Below are 13,184 nucleotides of genomic sequence, written 5' to 3'. Positions count from 1 at the left end.
TTGTATTTCTATTTACGTACAATGTAATAATGTTTAAGGAACAAGAGCTCCAAGGAACCTATGAATAAATTTCACCAAAGATATGTAAGACCCTATGGAGAATATTGTAAAACTTCAGAGACCTAAAGCAGTGGAGCGCTACATTATATTGATAGAAGGGAAGACTGTAGACAAGCAGTTGGGTATAGCAGGCCAGGCTGAAACTGGAGAGAAACAAAGAATGCCCACCATGGAGAAGCTCCCCAGCCTACTACTGCCATTTGAAAATGTCATCTAGCATTCTCAAATCCTCTGATTTACTAAGAGAAACTAGAAATCCAGATTTCTATGAGAAGTTCCTTAATTTTTAGATGTAGGCAGAAAATTCAAAACAATCTTTAAGTACTGTGCAAGAGAACAAAATATATATGTGAAAAAATATGGCTCCTGAGCCACCATTTTCCACTCCTGTAATTTACTAACTTCTTAGATACTCAACTTTATTTCTGGGTTGTGTTTAAGTCACACATAAAAGTTTATAAAACTTACAGGAAATCTATCACTGCTTTTGTTGTAAAAATGTTGAGAATACTGACTCTTACATTACTAAGACTCCTACCTAGACAAAAGACACACCCAAGAAAATCTTTGCTAGAATTCAGTGTTTTTCAAAAAATTTTGCTGTCCTTGGGGAAATGGTAAAATGACTAATATTGACTTTTTATTTACTTAATCTTCATAATAACCCTGCACAGTTTTAGAATTGTTCTCATTTTACACATGAGAAAAATGAGAGAGGAAGGTTGAGAATCTTGCTAAAAATAGCAGAGATAGTAAAGTAACAAAGCCAGAATTCATACCCAGGCAGTCTGGTTCCTGCAGCTGTGTTCTTACATTGGGGTAATAACCACATAACTGAGTGGAGGGGATTTCTGTCTTAGTTGCCTCTCTAACAGCAACTACACTGGCTTTGTGTTCTGTTTTCTTCCTTTTCCCAAATCTTACTTTCTTCTATTCTTTTTCTCTTTTAAGTAGATGCCAGTAACATATGCCATCTAAAATCCTTTGTATAGCAAGGCAGGAGTAAAATAAATAAATGACTCAATAATAAACTTGCTGTAGCCTGACAAGGTGGTGACACAGTGGATAGAGCATCAGACTGGGATGCGAAGGACCCAGGTTCGAAACCCCGAGGTCACCAGCTTGAGTGCGGGCTCATCTGGTTTGAGCAAAGCTCACCAAGCTTAAACCCAAGGTCGCTGGCTTGAGCAAGGGGTTACTCGGTCTGCTGTAGCCCCACAGTCAAGGCACATATAAGAAAGCAATCAACGACTAAGGTGTCACAACGAAAAACAAATGATTGATGCTTCTCATCTCTCTCCATTACTGTCTGTCTGTCCCTATCTATCCCTCTCTCTGACACTCTCGCTGTCTCTGTAAATAAAATAAATAAACTTGCTGTAAATAGCTATTTATATATTCAAACTAAAATCAAAGACTGAATAGGCTTTAGAGTTATACAAGATTGAGTTCTAATCCCCACTATAATATGCACTAGCTGTGTGAATTTAAACAAGTCAGGTGAGCTCTGAATTTCAGTTTCCTCATCTGTTATAGGATTATTTAAATAAGAATCTACTAAATGTGGCCTGCTAAAAAATTTTAAATTATACATTGGCTCATATTTTATTTCTATTGGTCAGCACCATGCTAAATACTGTAGTAAAGCCCTGGCCAGTTGGCTCAGTGGTAGACTGTCAGCCAAGCAAGTGGATGTCCCGGGTTCAATTCCCAGCCAGGGCACATAGGGGAAGCATCTGTCTGCCTCTCTCTTTCCCTCCCGCAGCCAAGGCTACATTGGAGCAAAGTTGGCCTGGATGCTGAGTATGGTTCCATGGCCTCTGCCTCAGGTGCTAGAATGGCTCCAGTTGCAATGGAGCAACACCTCAGATGGGCAAAGCATCACGCCCTAGTGGGCATGCCAGGTGGATCCCAGTCAAGAGCATGCAGGAGTCTGTCTCTCTGCCTCCCCGCTTCTCATTTCAGATAGATAGATAGATACATAGATAAGATAAATAGATAAATAGTTTTAGTGATATATTTTATTTAACCCAGTATATCTAAAATATTGAACATATAATCAACATAAAAATTATTAGATATATTACACCTTTTTTGTACTAAGGGTTCTAAATACAATATGCATTTTACACTTATGGCACATCTCAATTTGTACACTACATATCCATCCGTAATATTTGTCCTGCAATAAAATTTCATAAAATTTACAACTGATAAATGAGATTCACATACCCAAGTTGTCTAAAACATATTTTAAAGTTTTCCAATAACTGCACACCAAGTACACCCCCCCAAAATTTTTAATTTTCCTTTAATATTTGCCTCAGTTAAGCTAGCCATATTTCAAGAGACCAATGGCTACAGAGCTAGTGGCTATCCTAATGAACAGCACAGGTCTAACAAATAAAACACGATTAAAGGGTGGCTGTTTTTACATATAATTAAATGAAAATGGCACTGTGATTCATATATGCAAGTGAGAGAATCTAGACCAGAAACCTTTATGGGTACTTAATAATGAAAATTCCTATGGATTGGGTATTAAACTACTGATATACATAGAGCCATGATTTATTCAAATGGAAACAGAATAGGGATTTAAAATTATGACTCCTATCTGACCAGGCAGTGGCACAGTGGACAGAGTGTTGGACTGGGATGCAGAGGAGCCAGGTTCGAAACCCCAAGATCGCCAGCTTAAGTGCAGGCTCATCCGACTTAAGCATGGGATCATAGACATGACCCCATGGTCACTAGCCTGACGCAAGGAGTCACTTGCTCTGCTGTTAGTGCTACCCCCCCAGCTCCCCCTGTCAAGGCACATATGAGAAAGCAATCAATGAACAACTAAGGAGCCACAACTAAGAACTGGTGCTTCTCATCTCTCTCCCTTCCTGTCTGTCACAAAAAAATAACATAAATTTTAAAAAATAAAATTATGGCCTGACCAGGTGGTGCGCAGTGGATAGAGCGTCGGACTGGGATGCAGAGGTTGCCAGCTTGAGCGCGGGTTCATCTGGTTTGAGCAAAGCTCACCAGCTTGGACCCAAGGTTGCTGGCTCAAGCAGGGGGTTACTCGGTCTGCTGTAGCCCCACGGTCAAGGCACATATGAGAAAACAATCAATCAACAACTAAAGTGCCACAATGAAAAACTGATGATTGATGCTTCTCCTCTTTCTCCATTCCTGTCTGTCCCTATCTATTCCTCTCTGACTCTCTCTGTCTCTGTTTAAAAATAATTAAATAAATAAAAAATAAAAATAAAATATCAGCCCTGGCTGGTGGATCAGTGGATAAATCATCAGCCCTGGATATCCCAGGTTCAATTCCTGGCCAAGGCACATAGAAGAAGTAACCATCTGCTTCTCACCCCATCCCTCTTCTTTTCTCTCCATATTCCCTGCCCACAGTCAGTGGCTTGACTGGTTCGAGCACTGGCCCTGGGCACTAAGGGTAGCTTATCTGATCCAAGTGCATCAGTCTCAGACACTAAATATAGCTTGGTCGATTTGAGTATTAGCCTAAGGTGTTGCTGGGTGGATCCCAGTGGGGGCGCACGCAGGGAGTCTACCTCACTATCTCCTCCTCTCATCTAATAAATAAATAAGTAAATAAATAAATATTACCTAAGTCTTACATCTATCCTGTGATTTAAAAAATTTGTCTTCAAAGAACTCCCTTGGGAGTATGCAAATATACTGTTGCCATGATGTTAACAGTAGCTGACTGAGTGGAGGGCTTAAGAGTTTTACCCTGACCTGACACTTTTATAATAGAGTATATCAGATTTCTGTAAATCTAACGTGTCTACTTGAAATTAGCTAAAAAGAATATATAAACATATATTTGCTTTACAGTACTAGCTATGCCATGCACTACAGGAATAACGATCTGAATCAATTTTTCTTTTTTTTTATTTATTGATTTTACAGAGGGGGCAGGGAACAAGAAGTAGTTACTTCACTCTAGCTATTCATTGGTTGCTTCTCGTATGTGCCTTGACTGGGCAAGCCCAGAGTTTCGAACCGGCCAGCATTTGGGTCCAGGTCGGCACTCTATCCACCGTGCCACCATGGGCCAGGCTGAATCAATTTTTCACGTGGTAAAAGCACATACATTTTTGTCCATAGACGACAGCTGTTGTTTTTGCCTGCCTAATATTTGGTCCTCCTTCCCTCTGCTACTGACACCTCAATTTTCCTTTGGTGAAATAATGCTCTCCCACTCTCAAGCATGTACTTCTAGAGAGGCTAATCTGACTGCCAGCCCCAAGACGAGCTCAAGACTAATCCGTCTAATAGGATTCATTCCCCTTACTTTTTTGTTTTAACTCAGGGGTGGGAGAATCTGTTTCTACTAAAGTTATGAAGCTAAAAAGAACATAAACTGGTGGACAACTTTCCTAATAAATATCCAAACATTAACAATACTTATCTTCGAATAATGGAAATATGGATGGTATTTTTTTCCTACCTAGTGTTGCACATTCTTTCCTTCAATTTTGCATTCTTTTCCTTAAAAAGACTACTTAGCATATAATACAATTCTTAAATTAAGTGAAATCAATTTTTTTTTTTTTTGTATTTTTCTGAAGCTGGAAACGGGGAGGCAGTCAGACAGACTCCCACATGCGCCTGACTGGGATCCACCCGGCATGCCCACCAGGGGGCGATGCTCTGCCCATCTGGGGTGTCGCTCTGCCACAACCAGAGCCATTCTAGCACCTGAGGCAGAGGCCACAGAGCCATCCTCAGCGCCCGGGCAAATTTTGCTCCAATGGAGTCTTGGCTGCTGGAGGGGAAGAGAGAGACAGAGAGGAAGGAGAGGGGGAGGGGTGGATACGCAGATGGGCGCTTCTCCTGTGTGCTCTGGCTGGGAATCGAACCCGGGACTCCTGCACGTCAGGCCGATGCTCTTCAACTGAGCTAACCGGCCAGGGCTGAAATAAAATTTAATAGCATAAATAAGGACTCTAAAACACTATACCCTTCTCTGTGACTCAAACCCCTTTTATGGATAAACACGGACAGAAGAAAGCAGTTATAACCAAGAATATCATGCTCAAAGCTGAGACTTGCTATAGAATATGCCTTTGTGTGTGAGAGAGGGTCAGGAAGCAGACCCGCACAGTGAGTATAGCAATCAAAGCAAGAGGTAGTTAGGACAAAGTCTTTTTTTTTTTAATATTCTGTTAACTTTATTTTTAGAATTATTTTAAAGCCCTAAAAATAACATGAAGCAATGATGCTAAGATGAAAAACAGGAAAATAAAAATAAAAACTTCATGTAAATGTAAACTGAATTCCATTTAATTAATGTCAATGTTGGAGCATACCCCAATATTCAGTGTTCAATGTTCAAGCGTATTTCAGGTAATAGGAAAAAAAAAAATGTTTTTAATAGGATAAAATTTTAATGCCATTATTTGGCAACCACCTAATTTCTTTTACTTGAAAACATCTGTCGTGAGTGTTCCACCTTATAATATGGTTCTCAGAGAAAATAATTAAGGAAACATTAGGCAAACTTTTCCTAAATACTCATTCTAGTCCAGGCACTGTCACAGAACAATCACAATCTACTGGTTAACCCTGGTCAGGTTTTAAGAAGCTAGCTGCCACCATCAAAACATATTTTAATCCACATAATGAGAGATTCCCAATGGAAAGGACGACTGATGGCAGTATCATGCCTTTCTAAGCCTATAGTTTTCTCTCTCAATTCTACCCGCAGTTCAACAATGATCAGACTACAAGACTATCAAAGTATCCTGTCATCTTGACAGAAAAAGATTGAAAGTCTCTGAGCTACTGTCATTCAAACAAGAGTACCCTTGCTAGATGTGGTCTCAGCCCAGCCTACCTGTCCGAAGTGAGCAGGATAGCCCAGCATGTGCATATATAGTAATTTTGCCACATTCCGACACCGGTATGTATTATCTTCTTCTCTAAAAGATGACCGGATTGCAGCACATTCTTTCTGGATCATTTCTCTTTCTTCGGCTTGGGTTCGAGCTGTCCGGATGGTCCGGATCAGCTCCCGCAATCTGATGGGGGCTGGCATCCTCTGGACATGAAAAGACATTAAATAAAGATGTTCACATATTTTTACTACCAAAACCATTCACACAACTTTCCAATAAATTTCTGATTCTTATGAATTCAAGACTTGCTAAGTCAGTGAGTGATACAAAGCTTCAGCAAAGCTATTGTAAACAACTCCCTCAACTCAGTTAACTTCTGGATAAAATAAAACTAAGGATATTAAGTATTAAATTCAGCAAAATAAAACAGAATACTCAAACATGTAAAGTCTGGCCCTGGCCAGTTTACTCAATGGACAGAGTGTCAGCCTGGCATGTGGATGTCCCAGATTCGATCCCCGTTCAGGGGATGAGAAGCAACCATCTGCTTCTCTTCCTCTCCCTCTCCCAGTTCTCTCTCTCCTCCACTCTCTCAACCAGTGGCCCCACTGGTTCAAGCGTTGGCCCCGGGCACTGAGGATAGCTCAGTTGATCCAAGCATTAGCCTCAGGTGCTAAGGATAGCACAGTTGATTTAAGCATCAACCACAGACAGTGGATCCCAGTCAGGGAACCTGCAGGAGTCTATCTTCCCTGCTCTCACTTAAAGAAAATAAATTTAAAAAAATAAAGTAATAAAGAAAGGTTTATGGCTTAGCCTTAGAGAAAACAGGTATTTCTACTCAGCTGTCGTTAAACTCAGCACAGTTCAACAAAGTATCAGATGAATACTGAATATTACCACAAAGCTCAACTCAACAAAGTGAGGGAATAGGAAAAAAGACCAATCGTCAGGTTAAATCACCTTTCCAAAAAATGTTATTCAGAACACTGGAATTGCTTTGAAAATGTGATTGAGGAGAAAAATAGTAAACCAAACTCAGAGGATTATTAATATCATATTTTCCTGAGTATTTTTAAAAGTAAAAAAAGAACCTGTAATAGCCAAAATGATCATTGGAACCAAAAGGTCACTGGCTCAAGCCCGCGACTGCTAGTTTGAGCAAGGGGTCACTGGTTCGATTTGAGCACCTTGTATGATTCAAGGCACATATGAGAAGCAATCAATAAACTAAAAAGACACAACTACAGGTTGATGCTTTTTATCTCTCCCTTCCTCTCTCTATCTAAAAAGAAAAGAAGAAAAAGAAAATCTGTCTGACCTGTAATGGCGCAGTGAATAGAGCCCTGATCTGGTACACTGAGGTACCAGGTTTAAACCCCAAGGTTGCCAGCATGAGCACGGGCTCATCCAGCGCCAAGCATGGGGTCACTGGCTTGAAGTCCAAGGTCATTGGCTCAGCAGGAATAACCCCCACTTTACCCGTCAAGACACATATGAGAAGCAATCAATGAACAACTAAAGTGCAACAACTACAAACTGATGCTTGTAATCTCTCTCCCTTCTTGTCTGTCTCTCTCTTGCTGATATATGTATCTGACAAAGGACTTGTATCCAGAACATAAAAGAAGCTCTCGAACTGCAGTGTTTTAAAATGGGCAAAGGAGTAAAACAGACACTTCACCGAAGAGATATGAAAATGATAAATAAGCACATTTAAAAAGATGCTCAACATTGGCCCTGGCCGGTTGGCTCAGCAGTAGAGCGTCGGCCTGGCGGCCGGGTTCGATTCCCGGCCAGGGCACACAGGAGAATCTGCTTCTCCACCCCTCCCCCTCTCCTTCCTCTCTGTCTCTCTCTTCCCCTCCCGCAGCCGAGGCTCCATTGGAGCAAAAGATGGCCCGAGCGCTGGGGATGGCTCCTTGGCCTCTGCCCCAGGCGCTAGAGTGGCTCTTGTCTCCGCAGAGCTTCGCCCCTGGTGGGTGTGCTGGGTGGATCCTGGTCGGGCGCATGCGGGAGTCTGTCTGACTGTCTCTCCCCGTTTCCAGCTTCAGAAAAATACAAAAAAAAAAAAAAAAAGATGCTCAACATTATGTACTAGAGAAATGCAGATTAAACCACAGTAAGATACCTCTACACACCCATTTTCTTTTTTTTTGTGGCAGAGACAGAGAGCGAGAGAGAGAGAAACAGATAGGGACAGACAGGAAGGGAGAGAGATGAGAACCATCAATTCTTCGTTGTGGCTCCTTGGTTGTTCATTGATTGATTTCTCATATGTGAAATGAGAAATCATGACGGGGGGGGGGGGGGGTGCTACAGCAGAGTGAGTGACTCCTTGCTCGAGCCAGCGACCTTGGGTCCAAGCTGGTGAGCCTTGCTCAAACCAGATGAGCCCGTGCTCAAGCTGGCAACGTCAGGGTCTCGAACCTGGGTCCTCCACATCCCAGTCCAACGCTCTATCCAATGTGCAACTGCCTGGTCAGGCCTATTTTCTTTTTGTGACAGAAACAGAGAGAGGGAAAGATAGGGACAGTCGGACAGACAGGAAGGGAGAGAGATGAGAACCATCAATTCTCCACTGCAGCTCCTTAGTTCAGTAGTTCTCAAACTTCTTTAAGTCGGGGCGCATTTAAAATCCTACAAATAATTGATGGCGCACTATATACAAATTTCTGAGAAATATGTTGTAACAATTAAGTCAAATATTAAAGAAAAATATATAAAGTCCGAGTGTGCTTTTATAGTAAAGCAAAATAAATATGACAAAATTAAATTTATTCTGATATTAAAAAACATTTTTGTTACATTTTTTGAGTTATGCTTTTTAGAATTCATAAAAAAGAGAGGTTAAAAAATAAAAAAAATTATCTTTCTATATATATGATATAGATACATTCTTAATAAGATTTAGTAAATTCAGCAGGTCCGGCATAAATGTGTTAAGTTTTTTCATTCTTGTGTTTATGAGAAACATGAGCCTGATGTGTCCTAGCGATCTCTTCAATGTTTGGGCATATGTTTGAAAGGAAAACTCTCATTTCCTCGTCAATACACTGAAGAATTTCTCTCTTTTTACTCTTAATTGTGTTGAGGGTAAAAAATCCTAATTCACATAAATAGGATGTTGAAAATTGTAGTAAAATGTTCAAAGCTTTTTCAGATATTGCCACATATTTTTCTTTTATAGAAATCCAAAAGGGGCCCTGGCCGGGTGGCTCAGTGGTAGAGCATCAGCCTGGCGTGCGGAAGTCCCGGGTTCGATTCTCGGCCAGGGCACACAGGAGAGGCGCCCATCTGCTTCTCCACCCCTCCCCCTCTCCTTCCTCTCTGTCTCTCTCTCCCCCTCCCGCAGCCGAGGCTCCATTGGAGCAAAAGATGGCCCGGGCGCTGGGGATGGCTCCTTGGCCTCTGCGCCAGGAGCTAGAGTGGCTCTGGTCACGACAGAGCGACGCCCCAGATGGGCAGAGGATCGCCCCCTGGTAGGTGTGCCGGGTGGATCCCGGTCAGGCTCATGTGGGAGTCTGACTGCCTCCCCGTTTCCAGCTTCAGAAAAATACCAAAAAAAAAAAAAAAATCCAAAAGGCTTCAAGAGACAATTCCTTATGTTTAATTATCCGATGGCTTTAGGCGACCCCTTTGTTTTGGTTGTTCGACCCCCGCCGGGGTCGCGACCCACAGGTTGAGAACCGCTGGCTTACAGCCTATTCCCCACACTTCTGTCCCAAAAATCTAAACTCCAAAAACCCTGTTGGTTTTTTGGTCCCCAACAGACACCTATCTCTCTGGAATACCATAGGGCGCACCTGGAAATCTTCTAGGGTGCACCAGTGTGCCCCAGCGCACACTTTGAGAACCATTGCCTTAGTTGTTCATTGATTGCTTCCTCATGTTAAGCCTTGACCAGGGGTGGGGGGGCTACAACAGCAGAGCAAGTGACCCCTGCATAAGCCAGTGACCTTGGGCTCAAGCCAGCGACCATGAGGTCATGTCTATGATCCCATGCTCAGGCCAGCCACCTTGCACTCAAGCTGGTGAGTCCGCACTCAAGCTGGTTGCCCGTGCTCAAGCCAGCAACCTCCAGGTTTCAAAGCTGGGTCCTCTGCATCCCAGTACGACGCTCTATCCACTCAACCACCGCTTGGTCAGGCTACACACATATTAGTATGGCTAAAATACCAAGTGCTGGGGAGGATGCAGAGTGACTACAAGTATCACATGTTGCTGGTAGGGATGAAAAATGGTACTGCCACTCTGGAACAGTCTGGCAATATGCTTACTATATAACCCAGCAATCTCACATCTAGGAATTTATTCTAGAAAACATTTCTTCACAAAAATACTATCTATGAACGTTTAGAGCACCATGTTCATAATTGTCAAAAAAACTGGAAACAAAATGTGGTAAATTCATAAAATGGAACATTATGTAGCAATAAAAAGGAACAGAATATTGCTATATGCCTTAACAGCACACAGGTCTAAGACATTATGCCCAGTGAAAGAAAACTGTTTCAAGAGGTTACATACTGAATGATTTCAATTATATATTTTCAAAGGGACAAAACTATAGTGAGGGGGAAAAGATTAACACTGGTTCCCAGTAGTTAAGGTTGGGGATACTAAAAGATATGTAAGAAAGTCTATTCTAAAAATTCCAGTCATTTCAAATCCTGCAGAAGAGAATAAGAAATCTGTATCTTTATTTTGGCCAAAGCCATGAAAGGAGGGAGGCACACTGCAGGAACTATGCACTGGAAGAAGGAGCAATTAAAGTGAAGCAATTACAAGCAGAAGAAAAAAACTACTAGTTTACAGAACTGAGCCTAATAAGCCAGTCTTTCCCCCTGCCCGCCCCCTAGTCTTCTTACATGAATAAACCTTGGAGATTATAGTTTTGTATTTTGAATGAAGACTTTTGAATGATAGATCAAAGTTCTTAAATCTTTCAAATATATACTGTTAATATAACATTAAATATTATAGTCCTGTTTCTATAAATCGTAAAAATACAGACATCTCATTAAAGAGCATAGTTAAAAGAAATATTAGAGTCAAAACAAAAAAAAAAGAAAGATCTTAATAATCAACTATCATTGTCCTCCAAGCAACCCAGGGCAAGCAGAGTTCTCCAAGCCTCTGTTCCATCAACTAAAAAATAATGGCATAAAAAATAATAATAATATGGCATAGAATTACCGCTAAAACTCAATGAGAAAAAATATAGGATTTGATAAACATCTTTCAAATCATCCTATTTTCAGTTTTTTTATTTTAAAAGTATCATTTTTTATAAGTCAAATGTAGTCCCCCTCATAGATGAATACTGTCAAGCAGGTCTTTACAAGGAAAAAATAAACTGAACTACATAAGGAGCATACATATCATGCACTAAAGTGAAATACAGCCATTAAGTTTGAGAATCTTGAATTCAGCAAGGAACAGGAATAAAATATTTAATCAAAAAAATGAAAAAAATAGTTTAAAGGTTCAAGGCTCCTTAGACTTCAGTTATAAAATAGAATATCACAGCCTGACCAGGCGGTGGCTCAGTGAATCGAGCGTCAGATTGGGATGTGGAGGACCCAGGTTCGAGACCCCAAGGTCGCCAGCTTGAACGCGGACTCATCTGGTTTGAGGTTTGAGTAAAGCTCACCAGCTTGGACCCAAGGTCGCTGGCTCGAGCAAGGGGTTACTCAGTCTGCTGAAGGCCCGCAGTCAAGGCACATATGAGAAAGCGATCAAACAACTAAAGTGTCGCAATGCGCAACAAAAAACTAATGATTGATGCTTCTCATCTCTCCGTTCCTGTGTGTCTGTCCCTGTCTCTGACTCTCTCTGCCTCTGTAAAAAAAAAAACAAAAAAAAACCCAAAACTGATGATTGATGCTTCTCATCTCTCTCTGTTCCTGTCTGTCCCTATCTATCCCTCTCTCTGTCTCTGTAAAAAAAAACAAAACAGAATATTACAAATGACATTAATATAAGCATCATTAAATCAATTTCAAATGGGGAAGGAGAATGTAAAAAAATATGGAATCAGAAGTTAGCTTTATGAGCCTCTCCTTTTCCCTCCTATCCCAATTCTTAGCCACACTATCCCATGACTTAAGTAATAGGGAAACAAGTTATAACAAAAAGTCCTAATCAATCATTCAACAATTTGCTGTGTCTTCTCTATGCCTGGCATTGCAGTAGATGCTGAGACTGGCAAGAACAGTCTCTGTCCTTAAGAATTCAAGCCTGACCAGGTGGTGGCGCAGTGGATAGAGCGTCAGACTGGGATGTGGAAGACCCAGGTTCGAGACCCCAAGGTCGCCAGCTTGAGCGTGGGCTCATCTGGTTTGAGCAAAAATTCACCAGCTTGGACCCAAGGTTGCTGGCTCAAGCAAGGGGTTATTCGGTCTGCTGAAGGCCCACGGTCAAGGCACATATGAGAAAGCAATCAATGAATAACTAAGGTGTCGCAATGAGCAACGAAAAACTAATGATTGAGAAAGCAATCAATGAATAACTAAGGTGTCGCAATGCGCAACGAAAAACTAATGATTGATGCTTCTCATCTCTCTCCGTTCTTCTTGTCTGTCTGTCCCTGTCTATCCCTCACTCTGACTCTCTCTCTGTCTCTGTAAAAAAAATAAATTAATTAATTTAAAAAAAAAAAAGAATTCAAAACTGTGCCCTGGCTGGTTTGCTCAGTGGTAGAGCACCAGCCCACCCTGAGGAAATCCCAGGTTTGATTCCCAGTCAGGGCACACAGGAGAAGCGCCCATCAGCTTCTTCACCCCCTCTTCTCACCCCAACTTCTCCTCCTGCAGCTATGGCTCAAACCATTTGAGCAAGCTGACCCAGGGCACTGAGGATGACTCCATGGCCTCTCCTTAGGCGCTAAAACAGCTCAGTTGAGCAGCACCTTCAGATGGGCAGAGCATCGCCCAGTAGGGTATTTGCCAGGTGGATTCTGGTCGTGGTTCACGCAGGAGTCCGTCTTTGCCTCCCTGCCTCTCACTTAATTTTAAAAACAAACAACTCAAAACTGTAATGAGAAAAACAAATATTTACAACTCCAGCCATAAACTGCTGATAAAAACAGAACATAAAAATTATACTTATGGCAAACCAAATTTTGGCCAAACTAATTCAATATAGTTAGAATTTTTTTCTTTTGTAAAATTAAGAGCAGCCCTGGCAGACTGGCATGTGGAAGTCCCAGGTTCAATTACTAGCCAGGGCACACAAGAGAAGCGCCCATCTGCTTCT

The 13,184-nt window shown here is 41.5% G+C and overlaps 1 protein-coding gene across 3 annotated transcripts in view; it reads right to left on the bottom strand.

The window, feature by feature from the left end:
* Window positions 1-13,184, bottom strand: part of AP1G1 (adaptor related protein complex 1 subunit gamma 1) — a 94,662-nt gene that overhangs the window by 61,450 nt on the left and 20,028 nt on the right. For all 3 annotated transcript variants that reach the window (XM_066242072.1, XM_066242071.1, XM_066242070.1), the window contains one exon: window positions 5,924-6,127. In XM_066242072.1, the coding sequence (XP_066098169.1) occupies window positions 5,924-6,124 (201 nt within the window). In that variant the 5' untranslated portion in view covers window positions 6,125-6,127. The remainder of the gene's footprint in view (window positions 1-5,923; window positions 6,128-13,184) is intronic.

Source organism: Saccopteryx bilineata, chromosome 9 (assembly GCF_036850765.1).
Source record: "Saccopteryx bilineata isolate mSacBil1 chromosome 9, mSacBil1_pri_phased_curated, whole genome shotgun sequence".
Taxonomy (NCBI): Eukaryota; Metazoa; Chordata; class Mammalia; order Chiroptera; family Emballonuridae; genus Saccopteryx; species Saccopteryx bilineata.
This window is presented reverse-complemented; position numbering and strand designations above follow the sequence as displayed.